Source organism: Pristis pectinata, chromosome 16 (assembly GCF_009764475.1).
Source record: "Pristis pectinata isolate sPriPec2 chromosome 16, sPriPec2.1.pri, whole genome shotgun sequence".
NCBI classification, from domain to species: domain Eukaryota; kingdom Metazoa; phylum Chordata; class Chondrichthyes; order Rhinopristiformes; family Pristidae; genus Pristis; species Pristis pectinata.
The window spans coordinates 33,978,117-34,004,424 of record NC_067420.1 but is presented as its reverse complement, the minus strand read 5'-3'; the positions used below and the strand labels follow the sequence as shown (position 1 = coordinate 34,004,424).

Here is a 26,308-nt window from a genome sequence, read left to right as displayed (position 1 = left end):
GAATCCCAGAGGTGTAGGATACTTTTACTCCAGGGGCCAAGTGTGTGAGCTTGTGTGTTCATGCAATCGCAAGGGGCCCACCAAATTAATTTTAAAGTCTGGGCCCCTCATGGCTTATTTCAGATGTCAAAGAATCCATTATATATTTTGGCCTAATCTATTCTATTGCATATTTCTGTTCTGTAAGATAAAGTGGTGCATATTGTATCACTTCTTTCAACATGCCTGCTGTGTAATGTCAAAAAAAAAATCCAAACTAAAATGGTACTAAAGGCATAATCTCCCAGTCATCTACTAGGATCCCTCAAGTCGAGTCGAGTTTATTGTCATATGCACAGGTGCAATGAAAAACTTACTTGCAGCAGCATCACAGGCACATAGCATCCGGTAAGCAGCATTCACAAGAAAAACATAAATTATACACAATTTTCCACAAGGAAGAACACACTTAGAATAAAAAGTCCGTTTTTAGTGCAAAGTGGTCATGGTGTTGCTCTACTGAGGTAGTGATTAAGATTGTGCAGGTTGGTTCAAGAACCAAGTGGTTGAAGGGAAGTAGCTGTTCTTGAACCTGGTGGTGCAGGACTTCAGGCTTCTGTACCTCTTGCCTGATGGCAGCTGAGAGAAGATGGCACGGCCCGGATGGTGGGGATCTTTGATGATAGATGTTGCCTTCTTGAGGCAGCGCCTCATGTAGAAACCTCTGAAGGTGGGAAGGGAGGTGCCCGTGATGTCGTCGTCGTCATGGCTATCCTTCGAGGTCGAGGATGATGGTCTTCGTTCCGTTGATCTACCTATGGGCTCTCAAGTGGCTTATGAGTCCAATCTTCTTCCGCATTCAGGACAGGTAGTTCCAGATGGCAGATCGGGCTTTGGTTGTTGCTGCCTCGCTTTCCATTTTCTTCTCTTTTTTTCTAACTTTGCACATATGTTGGCTTCGAAAGTTGCTGTTCCTTTTCGGATGATGGTTTGCCAGAGTTTCCTGTCCTTGGCATTGGTTTCCCAATTCTTGATGTCGATGTTACACTTCTTCACGTTGGCTTTTAAGGCGTCTTTGAATCTCCTCTGTTGTCCGCCTCTTTTATGTTTGCCTACTTTAGAAGATTTGTTTCGGCAGATGTTCGTCTTTCATCCGAACAACATGACCACTCCATCTTAGTTGGTTCTTGATAACATAGGCTTCAATGGTTGTTGTTTTTGCTTCATTTAGCACACTGACATTGGTTCTTCTATCTTCCCAGCTGATACTTAAGATGTTTCGAAGACAGCATTGATGGAACTTTTCAAGTGCCTTCAGATGTCATTGGTATGTTGTCCAGGTTTCTGATGCATACAGGAGCGTTGGGATCACCACTGCTTTGTACACTAACATTTTAGTGTCTCTTCGGATGTCACGATCATGAAAGACTCTTGTTCAGAGACGTCCAAAAGCTGTTCCAGCGCATTTAAGACGACGTTGGATCTCGTCATTAAGGTCGACATTTTAGTGCAAAGTGGTCATGGTGTTGCTCTACTGAGGTAGTGATTAGGGTTGTGCAGGTTGGTTCAAGAACCGAATGGTTGAAGGGAAGTCGCCGTTCTTGAACCTGGTGGTGTGGGACTTCAGGCTTCTGTACCTCCTGCCCGATGACAGCTGCGAGAAGATGGCATGATCCGGACGGTGGGGATCTTTGATGGTAGATGTTGCCTTCTAGAGGCAGCGCCTCATGTAGAAACCTCTGAAGGTGGGGAATGATGTGCCCGTGATGTACTGGGCTAGGTAATGCACTGCTGCTGCAAAAAGCGAACTTTCATTGCATTTACACCGTGCATGTGTGTCTACTGACAACAATAACCCTGAAAACTTCAGCTGTCCTCACTTTTGCTCCCTGCAGCGCCGACCCATTTCCTCCCTCCTTAGAAACGCCCTAGTTACCGGCCCAGGGTGCAGCGCGGCGCCTGGTTACCGGCCCAGGATGCAGCGCGGCGCCAATGAAGGGGAGGAGGATGGTGGCGGGTGTTCAGGTGAGGAGCTGCCCTGGGGTTTGTTCTGTTCTGGTGCTATATAACTCTGCAATCAAAAGCAATGACCGTCTGTTGTCAAACCGTATAGAACAATAAACTGTCTCCTCCGAATTCGCAGTCGATGTTGCGTATCCAGTGTTTATCGGATAGTAACCATAGCGATTGCTGAGGGACCGTTGATTTACTGAACGTTTTCGGCGTCGTTTCTACCAGTTCATCCGATGTTTAGCGCTTAATGTTGGCGGTGGCCTGGGGGAAAAGATGTAAGTGCTATAGGGGAAGAGTCTTTTACCCTAAATGGAGGCTGCGTCTAAGGAGGGAGATACAGAAGGTGCTGGGGGGGGGGGGGGGTCAAGGAGCATCTATGGAGGGACATGGACAGTGGTCGTTTCGGGTCAAGGTCCTTCATCTGGACTGATGAAGGGTCTCGACCCATTAACTTCGACTGTCCATTACCCTCCATAGATGCTGCCGGACCCGCTGAGTTTCTCCAGCGCTTTGTATGTTGCTCCAGATTCCAGCATCTGCAGTCTCTTGCCTCTCCAAGGAAAGAGGATTGGCAGCATCCTATTAAAAGAGAAGTTTTCTCTTTGTGTATGCACGGCCAGTAGTTATCGCTAAAGGTGAAGAACGAGATAACATCTACTTATGAATTTGATTTTGAGGTCGATATTGGCTCCCCGTGTATGAACCATACAGATTTGCGCTTAGTAATGCAAATACTTGCAATTAGTTGTTTTCTAATTAATGCACAGCAGCGTTTAGAAATTGGAGGAAATGGAATGCACTGTTTCTACTTGTTCGTTTTTACTTCCTTTTCATCACATGTGCAACTTTTGTCGTAGTTTAAAGCAATAGACAACTTTATGACCTTTACGAAGTACCATAGTCACTCAATAACATTCAGTTTACCGTAGAATAATAAATGCTACATTCTTATGATCTAAACATCTAGCTAGCAGTTCGTAGTATGCAGCGTAGTTGTGAAAGACTTCCTATGTAACAAACTACAAATCCCATAAGCCTTATGAACAGATATAAAGGGACATGATTATATTGAAAAGTGTCCTCACTATTCTGTCTCAGGGCCTCACTTCCAATCCTCAGTACTGCATGCTTTCATACAATTCATATGTATTTCCAGGATATTATTTGTACTTCCGAGCATTTACCTTCCCTCCAACTGTGTCTTAACACAAGCCTTCTGTCTACAAAATTATATTGTAATTTTTTTAATCTATCTGGGAAAAGCCCATGGGAATGCAGTAGTGCAGTTAAGGCTAAAAATGTCAAAAAAGACACTACAAATTTATGATGTTACTGTATGTTTACTATAGCAGTCATTTATTGTACATTCCCGGGATATGTACTTTAGTAATCAGTTGCCATCATTTTTTCAAAACTCTTCAAGGTTTCCATTTTTACTTTCTGGTGGCTGGATGTCATTTGTAAAATATTACCATCAAATCATCCAAATTTAACAAATAGGATGATATATTCATGAATCCAGCAATAGTCAATCAATATATCATCCAAACTTCCGTAATTCTTTTCTCATTGGTTTAGGCCCAACCTTTAAGTTAACACATGCCAAATTCCTGTGGAATACTCGAAGGAAAATGTCTAAATTAGCTTGACTCAAAAAAAAAAGTTTGGAGTAATGGTATTTGAATGAGGCTGGCATGGAACCCTCCACTCCAGTTATGCAAATTAAGATGGAGAAGCAAACTCCTTTCTCTTGCTCTGAGGAATAACAATTTGCAGGAGAAGCAAGAGACTGCAGATGCTGGAATCTGGAGCAAAAAATTAAACTGCTGGAAGAACTCAGCAGGTCAAGCAACATCTGTGGAGGCATAAGAGATGTAAACATTTCAGGTCAGTGCATCAGGACTAGGGACTGGGGGTGGGGGGGAGGTGGGGGAAGGAAAGATGGCCAGTCTATAGAAGTGGGGGGAGCGGTGGGACCAGATGGGGGCTAAATGATAGGCATTTTGGGGAGGGGTGGGATGGAAAAGGTGAACAAAGGAAATGAGAACTTGGGAGGTCTGGTGGGAGTGGGAAAGGAACAGAACGTGGGCTGTGGGTTACCTGAAAATGGAAAATTCAATGTTCAAGCCATTGGGTTGTAAGCAACCCATGAACTATGTTCTTCTAGTATGTATTTGCCCTCAGTATGGCTTTGGAGAAGGCTAAGGACAGACAGGTCGATGTGGGAAGGGAAGTTGAAAGGACATCCACCTGGAAGCTCAAGATGGTTGTTGTAGACAGAGCGCAGGTGCTCTGCAAAACGGTCGCCTCGTCTAACCTTGGTCTCACTGATGTAATGGAGGCCACCGCGAGCACCAAGTGCAATAGACCAGGTTGGAGGAGGTGCATTTGAATCTCTGCCGCACCTGGAAGGGCAGTTTAGGTCTCTGGATGGTGGTGAGGAAGGAGGTGAAGTGACAAGAGTTGCACCTCCTACAGTTGTGCATGAAAGTGCCAGGAGATGTGAAGGGGTGGGTGGCAAGGGACCAGGGATTCATGAAAAGAGTGATCCCTGTGGAAAGCAGAAAGGAGAAGAGGGGAAGGGAAGTTGTGACTGGGTGACACGATCCCATTGGAGTTGGTAGAAATGGTGAAGGATGATATTCTGGAAGTGGAGGCTAGTGGGGTGAAAGGTGAGGACCAAGGGAACTCTATCTCTGTTCTTTCTGGGGTGGGGGGAGGGTGCGGTGGTGAGAACAGACATACAGGAAGTGGAGGAAATGTGTGTGAGGGCTCTATCGACGATGGCAGAGGGGAAGCCATGTTTCTGGAAAAAGGTGGACTTTTCAAAGTCCTGGAGCAGAAGGCCTCATTTTGAGAACAAATGTGGCATAAATGCAGAAACTGGGTAAAAGGGATGGCATCCTTATAGGAAGCAGGGTGGAAGGACAATTTGCTAACTGATCAGGAGATATCTATACCAGCCATGTTGCCACAGTAGCAATTTTGCCTATATTCCACCTGTCTCTCAGAAGTTACCTTGCTACTTGAAATATCAATCAATACAATTTTGGCATTTGATTTAAATGCTGTTGCTGTGTTTCTCTGGTTTTCTAAGTGACCTAGGATGGATAGAGCAAAATGCTAACTTCTGCTCTTATCAATCCCAACACTTAGACCATCCATTCCAAGAGTAATTCACTCTTTTGGTGACTGAGAGTAACTGTTTTACTTATTTGTGGAGGTTTTCAAGATTTAACACTTAAATTAAACAAGTGAATTTTCATAGATTGTAAAGATGATTTTCTGCTGTAAGGAATAAACTCCAGAGTAACCTGTTGAAATTTTTATCACATTGTTGAATTATGTGCCAGCTCCAAATCCCAGTATTTCACTATCTTCACTTTTTCTTTTGGACTCTCTTTTTTTGATCATATTAAAATATACATTATAAAATCATCATGCTCGTAGAATGACATCTGCATTTTTGCATGGCTGTACACTGTCATTGGAATTGGACAACATAAATGTAAAGTATTTTAGTTGAGTACCACCATCTTATGGCAATAATTGAGTACTACATCAGTATTTTAAAAAAGGCTATTTTAATGATGCATGGAAGAACTTTAAGAACTTTTACAGGATTAGGATGCTCCAAACAATTTCTAAGTTTTTATCTAAAAAAAATCACTACCAATAACACTCCAGTGTATGTTCAGTCCATTGGAGCGTCACATTATGCTATAAACAGATTCATCATTTGATCTTGATTAGAAGCAATACTTGAGGAATTTTCAGGGAAATGGTCTTTTGAACTTCTAATAGCATTATTTCAATCTTTTGAATATTTTGACGCAACAGAATACTGATTTGTATGAACAATATTTCTGAATGTCTTTATTATCTCTTGTCTAAAATACTGTTTTTGTTGTTTTATGATAAACAGAAAATTTCCAACATGCATTACTATTCATGTTGTAGATCTTGTTTCCTATATAATGTCAGGATTATTCTATCTTGCATTTGTAGAATTCAGCATGTAGAAAACACTGGGGAACATTTCCTAATGACCTCTCAGTAAAACTTTAGTCACTCTACATAAAGGAATGCCCTTTATCTGACACCATTTAGTAAATTGTTTTGCATGCTCTTAAATGCTTAGATATCATTCGTAAAATGTAAGGCCTAGGATTGGGCATAATACTCCAGCTGAGACCTAACCAGTGTTATATGTCTCCATTAAACCAAGTGCCCCATATGTTTTTTTAAGTCTTCCCAATTTTTTCTGCCACCTTCAAAGATTTTACTACATGTATGACAACCATCAAAAATCTAGGTCCATCTTCGTGTATCTTTTTTAACTTGCATAATTAACTTACATTGCCTGCCCACTTTCCTTCCAGTAAATTCTATACTTCAAAATTCCTCTGCATTAAATTTAGTCTGTCATATTCTTACCCATTTTACAAGTTTCTCTTTAAAGCCCAGAAGCAAGGCATTTGCCCTATTTGGTCTATTCCAATGTTTATGCTCCACGTTAGCCTCCTATCAACCCACTTCAACATATCTTTATATTCATTTCTTGTGCTTATCTAGCATCTTGAATTATAGTCTTCTTAGGCAGTCCTTCAGGACTTGCTTTCAATCAGGCCACTTACAAGTCCAATGTAGAAACTCCAGACTCTTCCACAGGAAGTGCCTGATGGAGCAGGTGGATGGGTAGTTTGTGAGGTGGTGCGCTCCACCACCATTCCAGGCTTCTGTGTGTCCTTGTTCATAGACCTGAGGTCCTTAATACCATCCCAAATGCTCCTTCTCCATTTTTAGTGGTCGTGGGCCAGGAATTCCCAAGGGTCAGTGGAGATTTTGCATATTTTTCAAAGAAGTTTTAAATCTTTTCCTCTGATTGCGTGGTAATCTCCATCAGTGACAGAGTTTGGAGTAGAATGTCTGTTTTGGGGGTATAGTGTTGAGCATGTGCTGATATGGCCTGCCCAGCAGATTTGACTAATTAGGACCTCAAAGTTAACCAATTTGGCCTGGAAATGGACAGTGCATTATCTCACTTATCTTTCAAGTAGATTTGGAGGACTTTGCAGAGACCGCCTTGGTGATATCTTTCTGGTGCCTGATGTTGATAGCCCAAGTCTCAGAAGCATATAGAAGGGCAAGGATCACAGCTGCCAAGTATACAGTGAGTTTTGTGCTAAGTTTAAGGTCTTGGTCTAGAAGCACTCTGTCTCTCAGTGGACTAAAGGCTGTGCCAGCGCATTGAAGGAGATGGTGAATTTCACACTCAATGCCTGCCTTCACTGAGAGGTGGCTCCTGAGATATGAAATGTGGTCAGTGACCTCCAGGGTTACATCATGAACCTTTATTGTGAGAAGATGACGTAGCACAGTGGGGGCAGGTTGGTAGAGGACCTTTATTTTGCAGGTGTTGAGTATCTTCTCTGCTATGCTTCAGTCAATAAGGTACTGATAGCTTGGACTTGGGCCTCTGGGCGAACACAAGTGTCTTCTATATACTGCAGCCTGACTACTGAGGCTGAGTTGACCTCAGTTCTGGAGAGTAGTTGCAGTAGGTTGTATAGTTTCCCATTAGTTCTGAAGATTCGCTTCTCTCCTGCAGGAAGCTTGTTGGAGACAAAGTGCAGCATTGCAGTGAGAATGAAAAGAGAAAGTGTTTTGGCAGTGAAACAGCCTTGTTTGACACTGGCCTTCTTGAGATTGACTCTTTTGTAGACCTATTAAGCACTATACTATCATGGTTTGGGTGCCATTGTGAAGCAAATGAATATGTGCAGCAAAATCTGAGGGAAGTGCTCCATAGTCCCCCTTGGTTCTTTGAGTCAAAGTTTAGCAAAGGTGTAAAGGGGCCTTGTATTGGTGCTCTCCTTGCATTCTTTTGACATTGTCTACTGTGCCTCTTGATTAACAAAATCTACACTCTGTTTGGAGCTGAGGAGGACCCTGGGAATGACATTCCTTGTGATTGACAGCAGGGAGACCCCCTGTAGTTATCACAATTGGATTTTTCTCCTTTCTTGTTCAGGTAATCTTCCTAATCTGTACTGTATGGTTAAATTCATTGATCAACTTAATTCTTGACCTTTTAGGTTGCAATAATTTGAATATCGGTAGAGTCTTCTAAATCTTTCGTTGTAGTAATAATTTTGTAGAAATTGAATCAAGGCCAGTTCAGAGGTGAGATATGTCTTGATTCTGTGAAAATATAAATTCATTCAACTGTATCTTTGGGAGGGTGAAGTCCTATTCTAATTTTTAACTTTGTAGAAATATGTTACCTATATATCTATTGTGCTTTTTTAGGATAACATGGAGAAGGATCAACGAAATATTATAGTTTTTAATGCATCAAAGAAAGAACTATTTTCTACCACTAGTGGGTACAAGTCATTGCAGAAGAAACTTCGCACCAACTGGAAGATACAAAGGCAAGTGTCTGTTTTTGATTGTACAATTTGGCTATTTATTTCAGGGGCATTTTAGAATTATCCCATGCATTAAGTAGGCACAAACCAAGAGACTATTATTATTGGTTTAAACACACAGTGACTATTGGACTTGGTAGCAGATAGCTTAGTGACAAATTGAAAATAATAAATTAAACTTACTAAGAAACAATAATCAGATAAAAGGATACCTCTTGATCACAGACCTGGCCATATTACAGTACTTTGTCTTGCTTTAAAATATTAAAGTTGTTCATGTGATCTTCCTAAGTTCAAATTTTTGATTATCATATGTCTAGTTATCTTACGGAGAATCCTGCTTGCTTCCAATATATATAACAGATGAGTGAGTTGAGACAAAACTGAACAATTTCAGTATTCAAGGATCAGAAGAAGCTGAAGGTGCTTCCCTTTGACGTGCTGAAATAAAATGTTAAAATATATTAGTCAAAAATAAATTACAACGATTCTTGTATGGTTAATATTAAAAAAAGTTTTAAATATTTTAACAATTTTCTTCTATAACTTTAGAGAGTGCATACATGTTGAATCTTTACATAAGTAGAAATTACTGCTGCCACTGGTGTTCTTATGTCAAAACTGTTTATCACATGCACTAGTTTTAGTTGAAATTACCTGGCATAAGTTCACAAAACTGGTACATTTATTTCATTTTTACATTTACTTAAGCATCATCCACAACTTAGTGTCCAAGGAAGAATTCAATGATCAAAACATATTTGTGCTCTCAGTTTTTGATCTTGCTATTAAATTGGTTTATTATTGTCACGTACTGAGGTACAGTGAAAAGCCTTGTCTTGCATGCCATCCATACAGGTCATTTCATCACAACAGTACATTGAGGTGGTACAAGGGAAAAGCAATAACAGAATGCAGAACAATGTGCAGTGCAGGCAGACAATAAGGTGACGAGGTAGATTGCGAGGTCAAGAGTCCATCTTATCATACAAAAGCTCCGTTCAATAGTCCTATAACAGCAGGATACAAGCTGTCCTTGATCCTGGTGTAATGTACTTTCAGGCTTTTGCTGCTTCTGCCTGAATGGAGGGGAAAGAAGAGAGAATGTCCAGGGTGGGTGGGGTCTTTGACTATGTTGGCTGCATTACCGAGGCAGCGAGAAGTGTAGACAAAGTGAAGGGGAGGCTGGCTTTCGTGATGTGCTGGGCTACGTACTCAACTCTGCAATTTCTTGCGTTTTTTTTTTGCCAAAGTGTGATGCTGTGCAAAATATTGGCATGTCTTGTAACCATGACTATTAGCAATTTTTATTCAATATTCAGAAATTCAGTTTGGATCCCTAATTTATCAAATGGATATTAGTTCAAAATTTTGATAATACCTGCATCATATGAGACTGGTTATCTTATGGAGAATCCTACTTGCTTCCAGTATATATATAAAACAGATTAGTGGGTTGAGACAAAACTGAACAATTTCAGTATTCAAGGTTCAGAAGAAGCAGAAGATGCTTCCCTTTGATGTGCTGAAATGAAATGTTAAAATATATTAGTCAAAAATAAATTACAAATATTCTTGCTGCCATCTAACTTGAATACTCTTTGCCCATTGTTTGTGTTTGATTAATGATGTAATGAAGCATGGCTGGATAAGCCTTGGAGGTTCCTGGATAGCTTGGCAAATGAAGCAGTTGGCAGACAGCATCTTGCAGATAGTGTGACTCCTGCATCTATAGAGTCATACAGCACAGAAACAGGCCATTCGGCCCACCATGTCCATGCCAACCAGTGGGGACCCACCCATATTAATCCCACCTACAAGCAGGTAGCCTTCTATGCCTAGGGAATTCAAGAGCTCGTCTAGACACTTCTTAAATGCTGTCAGCGACTCTGCTTCCACCACTCTCTCAGGCAGTGCATTCCAGTTACTTACCACTCTCTGGGTGAAAAAAGTCCCCCTCAGATCCCCTCTAAATATATTACCCCTTACCCTAAATCCTCTTGTTTTATCTACCTCTGATATGGGGGAAAGTTTCCTGCAGTGTACCCTATCTATTATACTCCCCATAATTTTATATACCTTAATCATGTCCCATCTTAAACTCCTCCGCTCCAGTGAAAACAGACCCAGTCTCCTTTCATAACTGAAACCAGGGAACATCCTGGTGAATCTCCTCTGCACCCTTTCCAGCGTTATCACATCCTTCCTAAAAGGTGGTGACCAGAACTGCATGCAGTACTCCAGCTGAGGTCTGACCAATGTTCTATAAAGGTGGAACATAAGCTCCCTGCTCTTGTATTAATGCCCTGACTAGTGAAAGCCAGCATCCCATGTGCCTTCTTAACCATATTATCTACCTGCAAGAATATTTGGATTGTTGCCAAGTTCCCTCTGTTCCTCAATACTCCCTAGGACCCTCCCATTAATGGTGTATGTTGTAACTTTGTTAGTACTCCTAAGATTTATCACCTTACAGTTATCTGGATTAAACTCCATCTGTCATTTCTCAGCCCATTTCACCAACACATTGATATCACCCTATAGCTATAGACTACCATCCACACTGTCGGCATCTCCACCAATCTTCCTGTCATCTGCGAACTTATTGATCATGCCTCCTACATCCACAACCGACTTATTTATGTATATTGTGAACAGGAAGGGCCCCAGCACCAATTTCTGTGGAACACTACTAGTCACAGGCACCCAATCACAAAAGCAACCCTCTGCCATCACACTCTGTGTTCTTTCACTGAGCTAATTTTAGGTCCAATTTACCAACTTGTCCGGGATCACGTAAGCCCTAATCGTTTGGACCAATCTCCCATGTGGGACCTTGTCAAAGGCCTTACTGAAGTACATTTAAACCACAAGTAATGAATTGCCCACATCAACACACTTTGTTACTCTTCAAAAAATCGAATCTAGTAATTAATAGAGGAAGAAAACTAATTAACATAACAATTTCAAAGATTTGTACTGCTGCCAGAAAAGAACCATTGTCTTTTTGAAAGTTTATTTGATAAATTCAGTCAGGAAAGTTGAATGATATAAATCCCTCACTTCCCCATCTTTAAATCCCTAATAATAGAGAACTATAAATTCCAAATAACTAATATACAATATATTAAAGTCTGATACAAGATCGATCTGCAGATATTCTGGCTTGTGTTATTAAAAACTAATCAACTGTGATATGTCTCTAATTTGGAATTCATATGTTCATGTGCTTTAACTTGTATTGGTTATGATCTAGGGTTAAGTATTTCAGGAATAAAGTTTGTTTTGTTCTCCACAGTTTTAAAGATGAAATCACAGAAGAGAAACTAATAGGTGTGAAATTGTGGATTACAGCTGGTCCCAGAGAGAAATTCACCGCTACTGAAGTACGTAAGCACATTTATCTGTGATTAATATCATTTATTTTATAACCTCAAACATCTGAAAATGTATATTGTTATTTAAAGACTTGCTACAATTTTTAGTTAAAAAGATATTTTCAGGCCTATGCAAATTTTTGTATTTACTTATTGTACACTTTTCTTTTAGCTTATGAATTGAGGAATACTCTGCGTTTATTGAATTCAGAATTGCTCATTGTAATTTTTTTTCATATTTTTAGCTTGATGTATTGAAAAAGTACTTAGAAAGTGGAGGATGTATTCTTGTGATGCTGGGAGAAGGTGGAGAATCGAAATATGACACAAATATAAATTTTTTATTAGAGGAGTATGGAATTATGGTAAATAATGGTGAGCATTGTATATTTTCTTTAAACCTCATTTTTGGCATTTAATATTTCTGTTATATCACTTACTCATCATTTAAATATTGTTGCTTGCAGATGCTGTTGTAAGAAATATGTATTATAAGTACTTCCATCCCAAAGAAGCTTTAATATCAAATGGAATTTTAAACAGGTAGTTTTTGCATGTCTTCTCATCATTTTCATTTTACCTGTGTGCTGAGCAAAATGGAATGTTTTATTTTATGTAGTGTATCTCTCATAGGAATTAAAAATAACTAATGCTGGAAATACTTAGCAGTTCAGGCAATATCTGTGAAAAGAAAAGTTAACGTTTTAGGCTGATTGCCCATCAGAATGGGGGCAGAGGGAAAACAGGTTAATTTTACATTTCAAGAAGAGTAGGGGAGGGATGGATAGGACAAAGATGGGGGAGGCCAGGGTTACTATGATGATCTGTTGAAGTGATCTGTTTGACAGGTTAGTGACAAAAGTTGGAGAAAAAGCATGAACCAAAGAACAAAAAACCTATGAAATGGAGGTGGTTAGGAAGTGACAACATCAACAAAGAAGTGTAAATGCAGAGCTGTAAGAAATGCCCAGCAGGTGAGATCATGCAGATGGAGAAAGATTGAGTGGATATTGCTGATGGTTGACCTATAGCAGAACTGTTTAGTTGCAATACAGAGAAAGTCACCTGAAGTTGTAAAATTCAACACTGAATCCAGAAAGCTACAGCGTACCCAGATGGAAGATGAGATGCTGTTCCTCAAGCTTACATTAGGCCTCATTATAACAGTGCAGCAGGCCACAGAAAGATCAAATGGGAGTAGGATGAAGGATTAACTGCCCTCATTAACTTATCTCCAGTAGGATTTGATCTTGTGTATATTGATTATGTGAAATGGTTTGCTTTAGAACTTGTAACTTGTCCTTCAAATAGATCATGAAAAATAAATTATTATTCACAGAGAAATTAGTCGAGCAGCTGGGAAGTCTGTGCCTGGAATGATGGATGAAGAAAACAATGGCAACAACTTACAGTATGTTTTTGTATCAATTTGGTAATGTAAATTGGTTTATTATTGTCATATGTACCGAGGTACTGTGGAAAAACTTGTCTTGCATGCCGCCCATACAGATCATTTCATTACAACAGTGCATTGAGGTAGTACAAGAGAAAACAATAACAGAATGCAGAATAAAGTGTTACAATTAGAGAGAGAGTGCAGTGCAGGTAGACAATAAGCTGCAAGGCCATAACAAGGTAGATTGTGAGGTCAAGAGCCCATCTTATTGTACCGTTCAGTAGTCTTATAACAGCCGGATAGAAGCTGTCCTTGAAGCATGGTTGCTGTCCCATAGAATTGTACTAATCATAAAGAGTACATCAATTGTACTCTTGATGATTACCTTTGTGATTTGAATACATAATTTGATAACCTTCATAAAAATGTCAATATCTTTATGAATAAGTTATTCATTAAATTATATGATAAACTGTCAGTGAATAATTTACATGTCTCAAACATTATTTATTCAGTCACTTGTAACGCTGTTCTTGCACTGTCTTCTATTGCAATATCTTTTTATGCGGCAAGGTAGATTAGTTCTCTAACGTATTGTGCCATAAATTATTAAATATAAGTTGATTAATTCATCTTTATTCTAGTGCAAATGAAAGAAAATGTGAAACAGAAGGTTTTTTAAAGTACATTTTATGGCAATTGAAATGCATAGTTATGTAGGATAAAGGATGTCTATTCACAAAAAGTTAAAGCATTATGCTTCTCATCAATAAAAAATACACCAGTGAGGATGGTAAATAAAAGAACTTCTGCCTATCTGTAGTCCACTGAAAAACATAGCAGAGTCCACTTGAAGCTAATGGAGATGTAACTATTATACTGAGTTTGCAAACAATTGTTTTCTTGTTTGAAAATGTAGTTAACAAATTCCTAGAAAATATTTTCATTGTTAAGTTGTGAAAGATAGTTTGTGGACAAGTTGTGTGTCTTGTACTTTTAGTTAACCTCATTGTTATTATGTACTACAGAGCCCTAACGTTTGTTTATCCATTTGGTGCTACACTGAGTGTAATGAAACCAGCTATTGCAGTGCTGTCGACAGGCTCTGTATGTTTTCCCCTCAACAGGCCTATTCTGGCATTCTACAATTCCAAGGTACTGTTTCAGATAATACCTACAAAGGTTTAAATATCTTGCATTAGGGTACAACTTATTATGTTTTTTGTCAACTTCTTACTGAGAGTATGAGGTGCAGGATTGGTCTGCTTATCAAAGAAAGGATAATTGCTATAGAGGGAGTGCAGCAAGATTCACTGGATTTGTTCCTGGGATGTCAGGTTTGCTGTATGAGGAGACATTGATTAGATTAGGCCTGTATTCTCCAGAGTTTAGAAGAATGTGAGGCAATCTCATTGCACAGCTTTGTGGGCTGAAGGGCCTGAATTGTGCTGTAGTTTTTCTCTTTCTATGAAATGCAAATTTTTTTTTTTACAAGGTTCTGATGGGCAGATGCAAGGGTGATGTTTCCCCTGGCTGAAGAGTCTAGTACCAGAGGGTCTTAGTCTCAAAACGAAGGGTTGGCCATTTAGGGTTGAAATGAAGAGAGATTTCTTCATGCAGAGGGTGGTGAATCTTTGAAATTCTTTAGCCTGGAAGGCTATTAGAGACTTGGGTCATTGAGTTCATTCAAGATGGAGATTAATAGATTTCTGGACATTAAGGGAACCAAGGGATATGTGGATAGTGCAGGAAAATGGCACTGAGGTATGGGATCAGTAATTACCTTGATGGATGACAGAGGCCTAAAAGTGCATTTTGGGAAGTCAAACGAGGAGGACATGTATAGTAAATGGTAGGGCATTAAGGAATGTTGATAAACAGTCCATATTTCTCCTAGATATTCTCTAAATGTGTCAGAAAAGGATGACTTTTTAATGTCATGTGTATTATTAGTTGCCAAGTATTCCCTGACAGTGAAAATTAGCTTTAAGTGGGAAGTCTTTTTCCTTCAGATTTTAATATTGACAATATTTTAATTTTGCCTGCATTTTCTTTGTCTCTTTATTTTGCTTTCTATGCTTAATTTACCATTGAACTACGTATTGCAACTGGTAGTTCCTGATTTAGACCTTGCACATCTCAGTAAAAATTCTGAAGTCTGATTGGATAAGTAGATGTGTTTGTTTCTACTAATCCTCATTTGAGAGCCCTAATGATTTTTTTCTAATTACTTCTAGTTCCAGTGCAAAAGCTCACAACAAGTTTGAAGCATCTCCAAGTCCAATAAAAAGCTAATGATGTTCATTTGACCTGACCTAGAAATCAGAACCAATACTGGCAGGCTTGGCAACCATGTCACTTTTTATAGCTTGCTTCTTTCATATGATCTTCCAGTTTTGTTTTGAACCTTCGATTTTACTTACAGAGTGAGCAACACCATTAGGAGATGGGCCAGTTTTTAAAATAAAAAAAACTATAACAGATGACATTTTGTGTAAAAAGAAACAATGTTTTCTACCAATTATTTAAATTGTCAATATTAAATAATGGGGTTTATTACCAATGTACCTGAAGGCTGTACATACACATACTCTTCTAGGCTTCAAAAAGGTAGATCAATGCTTACTGTTATTTTTTCCTGCAGGAGCCTTTGAAAGTAATCTAGCTTGCAAAGAACCTGATTATAAGTACAGTAGTGATAAATAGATGAAACTGATATAAAATGATAATTTTCAGATGTTTTGACCGAGAGAATAGAAAAGCAGCAGTTTTGCACCATAGATTAATCATAGTGACCTTTCTTAAACAGTTAAACTTTATGTAAGAGATTTAGCTTTCTGCTGGTGTTTATGGTATGGCATTTATCATGGTCCTTTTTGCCAAGAGAATGCACCAGATATTTTAGGGAAAAATACTTGAAGCATATTCATATGTAATTAAGTGAGGCAGGAGACATGGAACTTTAAAAGCTTAGCATAACTGAGAATAGTGAACAGAGACTTCAGTTGTCGTGATCATAAAGTATAAAATGTTTTAACAGCTCCAAGGTGGAAAATTGGCTGTGCTGGGATCTTGTCATATGATCAGTGACCAATACTTTGACAAAGAAGAAAATGGCAAAATCATGGTATGTTGCTTTGGGATAATTTACTTAATTATTTAATTGATAAATTTTAAGTTTACTGCACACGGTGTTTCTCATTTATGCTCTGATTTAAAATGTTAGGTTCACCTAGGGGTTTTGTTGTGGGAAAAAATGTTCCAACAAGGTAAATGAAACACAACCAATAGTTACTCAGGATTGTGAATGACAAATGTTTGGCCATGTACTTGATTTTAGGAGTGACTTCATATTCTTTAAGTTTGTACTAATTTAAATATTTTCTTCTAACCTTTTGTAAACTACTGTTCTGTGACCTCATCTGGTCATGACTGGGTTGTTGATTTATCCAATGTAGATTCTCTGGCTCATATAAATGGCCAGAAAATCTCATCTCTCACAGTATCTGTCATACTTTGTCTATCAGATTTTTCACCTGATCCTTATCCAGCTCTCTTGAATTTGCTGATGGTGTTCAACCACACAGTTTCCCTTGGCAATCTATTCCATATTTCACCTCATTGCATAAAACATTTAAGTCTAAACTATCTTTTTACTCTAATTATTTCAAAGCTGAGTTGAATTGTAACATCTACCCCTGGGTTTAGAATTACCATTTAGAATTCTGAATGCTTCTATAAGATCACTTGAAACAGCTTGCTTCACTGTAAATATCTGCTCATAACTCAGCTATCTAACACAGTAATCAGTTCAGTCACCTTTCACTGAAATCTTTCAATACCTGGGGAATTTTTCTCAAAATAGGATAACCAGCATCATTGTGCAGCTGCACTTCAGTGCAAATTCAGCCACCTGGGATATGCACTGAATTCTTGTTATTATCTCATTTGTTGAGTTTGAAAGTATCTAATTGAATGCATCCAAAAAAGAAAACCCATGACCATCCATTGGAATCTGTGGATAATTTCTAACCATTTATTCTGTGGTTTCTGATCCTTCACTTTTTTTTACTCCTTTTGTTCCAGGATGTTGTTTTTCAGTGGCTGACTACAAACGAAATCCAGTTAAACCAAATTGATGCCGAGGATCCAGAGGTAAATCATTTGGAGTAATTGGCAGAAAATTGGTCATTTCTTACTTGAAAAAAACAGAAAACTTTGCACTTGATTCAATAGGGGGAATTCAATAGTTGTCCCAAAAATCCAAAAGGCTTACTGTTTTGCGAATCAACAGTTGAGAAAGACTCCCATTTATGAAGCACTTTTCACACCTTCACTAGTTAAACTTGTTGAGGATATCAATATATACAGCATAAATTCTAGCTTAATTTCATTATGTTCAGGCAGAACCTAGTCAATTATCGCTGTTCACCATGACATTCCAGGAGCCACAGAGCAAAAATGGAAGCATAGAGTCTTCGAGTTGTCCATCACAGAAACAGGCCCTTGGGCCCATCATGTCCATGCCATCCTTTGTACCTATCTATATTAATTCCATTTATCTACATTAATCTTACTTACCTGCATTGAGTCCTTAGCCTTGGCAATTCAAGTGTCTACATGCTTTTTAAATGTCATGAGAGCATCTGCCTTCATCACCTCTTCAGACAGCACATTCCACATTCCAAACTCCAAACACCGTCTTGTGGAAAAATACCCCCTCATATCCTCTTTAAAAAAAAACCTTCCACCTCTTAAACCTATGCCCTCACGTCCTTGACACCTCCACCATGAGAATATTTTTATTACCTGCCTATCGATCCCCCTCATAAATTTATAAACCTATATCAGGTCATTTCTCAGCCTCCTCTGCTCCAGGGAAAACAAACCCAGCCTATCCAGTCTCTCCTTTTATAGCTGTAATGCTCCAATCCAGGCAACATCCTGGCAAATCTCCTTTATACCCTCTCCAGCACAATCATATCCTTCCTACAGTGTGGCAACCAGCACTAAACACAATATCACGGGTATGCCCTGACCGATGTTATATAAAGCTGTAACATTGTATCCCAGCTCTTATATTCTGTGCTAGTGAAGGCAAGAATCCCATATGCCTTGTAAGTGAAAATCAAAACAAAAATTCTGCAGATGCTCGAAATTTAACATAAAATCAGAAATGCTGGAAATAGTAGGTCAGGCCACATCTGTGGGAAGAGAAACAGAGTTAATGTTTCAGATCGAAGACCCTTCGTGTGGAACATCAAAGGGCCTTCGACCTTTAACATTTAACTCTGTTTCTCTTCCCACAGATGCAGCCTGACCTGGTGAGTATGTCCAGCATTTTCTATTTTTATCCCATATGCCTTCCTAGCGCCTTATTCACCTGTGCTGCCACTTTCAGGGATCTATGGGCTTGTATTGCAAGGTCCCTTTCTTTATCAATATGCTTTAGGGCCTACCATTTGCTGTATTTATACTACTATTGTTTACCCTACCTAAATGTATCACCTCGCATTTGTCAGGATTAAATTCCATCTGCCAATGCTCCGTCCAATTTCTCAGTTGATCTGCATCATGCTCTTGACTTAAGCAACCTTCAACACTATCCACAACAGCACCAATTTTTGTATCATCTGTAAACCTGCTTATCGTACCTCGTGCATTCACATCCAAGTCCTTGATGTATGTCACAAACATCAATAGTCCCATCACCAATCCTTGTGATACAGCTTCCAGAAAAAGCAAGCCTCAATCACCACCCTCTGCCTCCTATTATCAAGCCAATTTTGGATCCAAGTTGCAGCCTGTCCTGGATCCCATGGGCTCTAAACTTCTGACCAGCCTACTGTGTGGGACCTTAACAAAGACCTTACTAAAGTCTGTGTAAACAATATCTACTGCACTCCCCTCATCAGTATACTTAGTTAGCTTCTGAAAAAGTTCAATCAAATTTGAGAGACAGGGTTTCCCATGAACACAGCCATTTTGACAATCCGTAATCAGTCACTGTCTTTCCAAGTGAAGGTAAATATTGTCCCTTAGAATTATTTAAATAGTTTCCCAACCACTGATGTAAGACTCACTGGCTTGTAGTTATCTGGTTTATCCCTGCCGCCCATCTTCAATCAAGGAACAGCATTTGCTATCCTTCAGTCATCCAGTACTTCACCCATGGCTATCAATGATGCAAAGCTGTCTATTAGAGCCCCAGTAATCTTCTCTCTTGCCTCGTAATGCAGACCGGGACACATCTCGTTAGGCCCTGGGATTTATCCATGTTTTTGTATCCCTAGACATTCAGCACCTCCTTCCTAAAGCTAACGTGCTTCAAAACGTGTCTATCCATCCATCTGAACTCTCACCTTTGCACATTCTTCTCAGTGAATACGGATGAGGCGTATTCATTTAGGACATTGCCCACATCTCCCAGCTGCATGCACAGATTCCCCCTGTGGTTTCTAAATGGGCTCACACTGTCCCTCATTTCCTCCTAACATACTTATAGAATGCCTTGGGATTCATCTTAATCTGCCAATGATATTTCATGGCCCCTTTTTGCCCTTCTAATTTTCTTTAACTATTTTCCTGTAATCCCTATATTCCTTACAAGAACCTGCTGTTTTCAGTTGCCTGTATGTGTCATTTCCTTCCATTTTTTCCTTCATTAACACCTCAGCATTCCTCATTATCTAGGGTGCCCTAATCTTGCTAATCTTACCTTTCACCTTCACAGGAACATGTTGGCCTTGAATTCCCACTATCTTCCTTTTAAAAGTCTCCTACTTATTGGATGTTATTGTACCCAAAAGCGGCTGCTCCAAATCTACTCTCTTCAGGTCCTACCTTATGTTATTAAAATCAGCCCCCTCCCAATTTAGGACGCTAACTTGCAGACCATTCTTATCCCTCTCCGTAACTTGAAACTTAAAGAATTATGATCACTGTTCCCAAAATGCTCACCAACGGCACTTTCACCACTTGCCTTGCTTCATTTCCCAAAATTAAATTCAGGAGAGCCCCTTCTCCTGTAGGACAATCTATGTGTTGGCTCAAAAAGCTTTCCTTGATTCAGTTTGAAACTTCATGACATATGTCAGCGATAATGAATCTGACTCTGATTCACAAATTCCTCCCCATCTAAGCCCCTTGTACTAAGGCACTCCTAGTCAATATTGGGACCTAAAATCCCCCACAATTATAACCATGTTGCTCTTGCACCTTGCTGCAATTTACCTATACTAACCCAATGTAACTGCACTGTGTAATGAATTGACCTGTACGATCGGTATGCAAGACAAGTTTTTCACTGTACCTCAGTACAAGTGACAATAATAAACCAATACCAATATATCTGCACCTCTATCTCCTATTGACTGTTTGGGGAGCTGGGCTTGTAATATAACCCCAGCAAAGTGGTCATCCCTTTCTTCTTTCTAAGTTCTACTATATTGCCTCATTGAAAGAGGCTTCCATGACATCCTTCCTGAGTACTGCAGTCATGTACTCTTTTACCTCCCAGCCTATCATACCTCTACTTCGAAACATTGAGCAGCCAATCACGCCCTTCCAACTATTTCTGTGTTTGAATAATACCATATTTCCAAGTGCTGATTAATGTTCGAAGTTCATCAATCTTACCCGTCAGGCTCCTTGCATTAACTGCAGTTTAACCTTTTTGCCTTTTCATGTTTCCATCTGCTCTTCCTGCTGGGCTCACTTGAAGCCCTCATCCATACCTTTGTTAGCTCTTGAGTTAACAATTCCAGCCTTTAGCCAGCATCAGATGTCCCACCTTCCATAGCTTTGAGGTCACCAAAATTCTGCTCCTATGTCCTTTCTTGCACCAGCATTGGCTCCCAATTAAGCAATGCATCTGGTTCAAAACCCTCATTTTAAATGTCTCCATTGCTTTGACCCTATCTCTGTAATTCTTCAAATGCCTCTGAGGTACATGCTCAGTACTAGCATGCCTGATTTGAATTGCTTTACTTTTGGTAGCTATCCCTTCAACTGTCAATGCCCAAAGCTCTGGAATTCCCTCCCTTAATATCGCCACCCTTCCTTCTCCCTATTAAAATCTGCTCATATTACCAAATTCTCCACGATTTGACTCCATATCGATTTAATATAACGTGGCATCAAATTTTGCTTGATAATGCTCTTAAGAAGTGCTTTGGGTTGTTTTACAATATTAAATGTACTATATAAATTCTCAGTTGGTTAATTAAAAGAAAAAAAATTATTTTTGTATTATTAATGGAAAAATTCAATTTTAAGATTTCAGATTATACCATGCTTCCAGATACAGCTAAACTGTCTGACAGACTGAGGGTGTGCTTGCAAGAAGGGGATGAAAATCCACGGGATTTTACTACGCTATTTGACATGTCGGTCTTTAAACTGGACACAATGGCTCTCCCAAAAGTTATCACGTCAGTATTAGATCAAAACAGTCTACTTTTTATCTGAGAGGTGGATTTTAAGTGCGAAAGAAACTAGGATTTAAAATAACAATAATGACTATTTTATCTTTGTTCAAACCATGTATTATTCTCTCACAGAGAGAAGGGAAACAACTTTGTTCTAGGTTGGTAGCTGTATTGAACTGATTGAGTGATAGTCTACCATTTGCATGCTACATTGCAGAATGGAGTCATTAAGGTTTGACATGGCCATAATTCCCCACGTGGGGAGAGAGGTTGAATCTCACATCAAATTGCTGAGCTATGTTCTGTCCAACTTCCAAGGTGCCCGGTTAGCACTCTTTCTCAAAGACTTTGAATGGTTGCCTACCCATTATCTGTGCCAAAAAATACCATGACTCATGGAGTATTTTACCCACTTTGGTAATTGAAGTTAATGATGAAAACAGAATAATTTTTCAAATCAGAGGAAAATAGGACCTAGTAAAGTGTAAATAATTAAACACTGTGTTGAAAGCTGAGTCATGTTATGTCTGCAGTGCTTGAGCCAATGTTGCAGTCTTACAAGATCTCATTGTTTCATGTGTTTCTAGGGCGTATGAACAACTGAATGTGAAACATGAATCTCTCCAACTGATCCAACCTCAGTTTGAAACCCCACTCCCTACACTGCAGCCAGCCGTAAGTGCAAATCTGCAAGCTATTAGATAGTGTATTAAAACCAGCCATGACTATATTAAAGACAAATGAAATCAGAAGACCTTTATGTTCGTTATGCTCTTCTTATAGTAATTTAATGATAACTCTCAGTTGTTTTATTTTTAAATCAGCATGATAAGAAAATCTTTACATGTTATCTTATTATCATCAAAGTGATGTTGAAAATGTTGGAGTGATAAGGCTCATGAGAATTGCAATCTTGCATAAGTCCTGGTGACATTTGCACTTTGATTGTCAGTCAGGCCATAATAGGTGATAGTGTGGTGAGTGTAATGTTAAGTTCAATACATTGAGAATGGAAAGACTGCTTTATCCATCAAAATTACAAAATATTGCCAGTTACAAAGTTATGCATTCAAATTTTCAGTGTGAACATAAGAAATACAACCAGGAGTAGGCCATCTGGCCCATCGAGCCTGCTCCACCATTCAATAAGATCACGGCTGATCTGGTCATGGACTCAGTTCCACCTTACCTGCCTTTTCCCTATAACCCTTAATTCCCCTATTATGCAAAAATCTAACTGTGTCTTAACTATATTTAATGAGGTAGCCTCCACTGCTTCCCCGGGCAGATAGTTCCACAGATTCACTAATCTCTGGGGAAAAGCAGTTCTTCCTCATCTCCATCCTAAATCTACTCCCCCGAATCTTGAGGCTATGTCCCCTAGTTCTAGTCTCACCTACCAGTGGAAACAACTTTCCTGCCTCTATCTTATCCTTTCATAATGTTATATGTTTCTATAAGATCCCCTCTCATTCTTCTGAATTCCGGCAAGTATAGTCCCAGGTGAGCATTCACAGTGGCATGAGGCATGAATATTGTGCATTTGTTGTTGTTCATCAGGTCTTTCCTCCCTCCTTTCGAGAGTTGCCAGCGCCAGCATTGGATCTCTTTGATCTTGATGAAACATTTTCATCTGAGAAAGTGAGACTTGCTCAGCTGACTAACAAATGTGAGCAAATAATTTTTTTAAAACTGTCTTTATCTTATTTCCATCCCTTGTTTCAACTACCTGCTTTTCTTTGAACATTTGCCAGTTTATGTGGCTTCAACCTTTTTCAGATTGTATAAATTTCAGTTTGGTGAAGGACTGACTGCAATGACGTTTGCTGAATTGGAAGGTCAGTGGAGGCACATTCTTGAGCTCGACGTCATTGATTCTGACAACAGATGTGCCAACGTAATCCAAGAAAACCCCGCACTTTTCTTATTTATTTTTTAGATCAGCTGCAGTCTAGTGGGAAACTCTCAGAGCCAGACTAAATGGTGAATGAGCTATGTCAGAGTAGCTTCAATCAGGCATTCAATTACCAAGGCTGGCAGAAAGATAACCTATCACTAGCAGCCACAGTTCTTGACTTTGCTTAACATCACCTAAGAAAACTGTTACATTATTATTCCTTACTCTTGCTTGGTTTATTAGCAAGTTGTTATATAATGGAAGGGTTCACGAGAGCCTACTATACATTTGACAAAACAAATTGGCATTGTACCTATATTGATTTGTTTTCAGGTAGTGATGATGATCTGGAATTCTACATTCGTAAGTGTGGTGACATTCTTGGTGTATCAAACAGACAAGAAAACAAAGATGCAAAAGAAATTTTAGAACACATCTTTTTCCAAGTGGTGGAATTTAAGAAACTGAATCAGGTAAAATTTAAAGGCATCATTAAATGTGCAGCAAAGAAGCTATAAACAAAAAAAACATATCAATCCCCTTTTAAAATTGTAAACTGATACAAGAAAATAAGTTTTATTGAATCCTAACTAATTGATTCAAGTCCCCTAGTAATTACATTCTGTTTCTTTACAGGATCATGACATAGACACAAATGAAGCTGGAATAATTTCCTTGCAGAATAACTGAAACTGAGTAGCTGTGCTACAGCTGATTCAGCAGGATCTTGGAGATTTCAGCAGCACTTGGTCCTTTTACAACATGTAACTTGCAAATTGTTAGATTCCTTACTCAAAATATATATTTTTGTATTGAAAGAGTTGATCATTTTGGCTGTCTACAACTTCAAGATATTTCATACACTACTTTTACATTTAAGATTATGGTCAATATATCCTCTAAAGCAATTCCATACATGTAAATATCTCCATTTATCAAATCGTACTCGGCTTTAGACTCAGATTAAAGCCCACCTTAACATTGGTCTTGGTTTAGAATGTAACTTGTTCTTTGAATTATTTTCATATTACATTTGGGGTTATATTGAGTCATGGGGTTATACAGTACAGAAACAGGCCCTTTGGCCCAACTTGTCCATGCTGATCCATTGCCTACTTGAGCTTGTCGGATTTGCCTGCATTTGGCCCATATCGTTCTGAACCTTTCCCCCTTCATGAACCTGTCCAAGGGTCCTTTAAATGTTGTCATTGTGTCCATCCCACTACCTCCTCTGGCAGCTCGTTCCACAGACCCACCACTCTGTGTGGAAAAACCTGCCCATTAAATCTTTCCCCTCTCACCTTAAACCTGTGCCCTCTAGTTTTACATTCCCCCACCCTGGCAAAATGACTGTGACAATCCACCTTATCTCTGCCCCTCATGAGTTCATAAACCTTAATAAAGTCACCCCTCAACCTCCTACGCTCCAGGGAAAAAAAACTTCCAGCCTATCCCATCTCTCCTTAAAATTCAAGCCTTCCAGTCCTGGTATCATCCTTGTTTGCACCCTTCCTACAGCTGGGTGACCTGAATTGCTCACGTTACTCCAAGTGCTGTCTTACCAACACCGTGCACAGCCGCAACATGATGTTCCAACTCACATTCTCTGTGGCCTTTACTTTCTTGTACTTAAGCATTGCTGTTTATCTACTTGTTTCCAGTTTGTATTTTGATTTGTAAATAAATTTTTATTATAATTATGCAAGGTTTATCTTGCTTTAAATAGCATCATCAATAGCAGGGCAATAATGCATGGGTTCTGCCAACTTCTACAATTATGTAAAATGAAATACTAAATAATGCCACAAACTATGTAAAATAGCAGCTTATATTTTGTTTCCTTGCCAACTTTCTCTTGAAAGTATCAGTACATGACTTTTTATTATTTATTCACTTTTCTGAATTTGAGTGTTACTGATGAGACCAGCATTTGTTGCCCTTTGCTATTTGCCTTTGAGAAGGTGGTGGTGGTAGTAGTGGTGAGACACTTCCAGCCTTGTGGTGAAGTTTCTCCCCTGGTGCTTTTGGATAATGTTCCAGGATTTCTCAGGAGGAAGCTGAGAAGGTGTATTAAAACAGGACTCAGGTTCTTTTGGGTTCCTTTGGAATGACAAAATCAGTAATGAAAGACACCACAATTTCAAGGAAAGTTTGAGTAACTTTATTTAACACAAAAACACAAAGGAAACTGCAGCTGTAACCACAAATCTAATCTAATCCAAATTAAAAGAAACAAGACCAGAAACTGCAGCTGTAACCACAAATCTAATCTAATCCAAATTAAAAGAAACAAGACCAAAAACAAGACTCTCTTACTTAACACCTCCCTGGAAAAATCAAGCTCACATTTGCTTGCAGTTCTCAGTAATACTTATTGGCATCCAGTACTTAGCAACGTTGCATCTCTGCCACTCAGTCTATTGCCAAAGGGGAGTCCTAGGGTACTTCAAGACATGAAGGGGCTTGACGATCGCCAGGAGTTGGCCGCAAACCAACCTGCTGAGAAGCTCTGAAGGACTCTCTTGCAGGGCGCATCTTTATAGTAGGGGGGCTTTGTACCCCATTTGGTCCTAGCATAAAGGATTCCACACCTTTGCTAAACCTTCCTGTTGTTTGAGAATTTCATCAGTCAGGAGTACAGAAAAATTCCACTGTTAATGAACAGATAAAAATTCCAATCTTCCAGAGGGCAGGTGGCTCCATTAGCGTGCAGCCAAGAAAGGTTTGTGCCGAACTCAAAGCCCTGGGATCTTGTCTGATGGGACAAATTAACACTCCCCATT

The 26,308-nt window shown here is 39.2% G+C and overlaps 1 protein-coding gene across 3 annotated transcripts; it reads left to right on the top strand.

The window, feature by feature from the left end:
* The first annotated feature begins 1,886 nt into the window (after positions 1–1,886).
* Positions 1,887–25,179, top strand: ift52 (intraflagellar transport 52 homolog (Chlamydomonas)). Of its 3 annotated transcripts, XM_052031643.1 has the most exons (15): positions 2,000–2,004; positions 7,053–7,165; positions 8,305–8,429; positions 11,725–11,812; positions 12,049–12,178; positions 12,271–12,346; positions 13,143–13,214; positions 14,228–14,354; positions 16,240–16,326; positions 17,286–17,354; positions 21,477–21,631; positions 22,216–22,303; positions 23,189–23,297; positions 23,859–23,998; positions 24,162–25,179. In XM_052031643.1, the coding sequence occupies exons 2-15, from the start codon at positions 7,103–7,105 to the stop codon at positions 24,213–24,215; spliced, it is 1,383 nt and encodes a 460-aa protein (XP_051887603.1). In that variant the 5' UTR covers positions 2,000–2,004; positions 7,053–7,102; the 3' UTR covers positions 24,216–25,179. The 3 variants fall into 3 exon arrangements, with proteins under 3 accessions (XP_051887604.1, XP_051887603.1, XP_051887605.1); XM_052031644.1 differs by lacking the exon at positions 7,053–7,165 and having other exon boundaries at positions 1,887–2,004; XM_052031645.1 differs by lacking the exons at positions 2,000–2,004; positions 7,053–7,165 and adding an exon at positions 2,214–2,267.
* Positions 25,180–26,308: the final 1,129 nt, after the last annotated feature.

Excerpts from the sequence above, each read along its gene's own strand:
- ift52 (XM_052031643.1), top strand. The coding sequence starts at position 7,103 with ATGTTGATAGCCCAAGTCTCAGAAGCATATAGAAGGGCAAGGATCACA. Across the intron at positions 8,430-11,724 it reads ACCAACTGGAAGATACAAAG|TTTTAAAGATGAAATCACAG; the intron begins GCAAGTGTCTGT and ends TGTTCTCCACAG. Across the intron at positions 23,999-24,161 it reads AATTTAAGAAACTGAATCAG|GATCATGACATAGACACAAA; the intron begins GTAAAATTTAAA and ends GTTTCTTTACAG.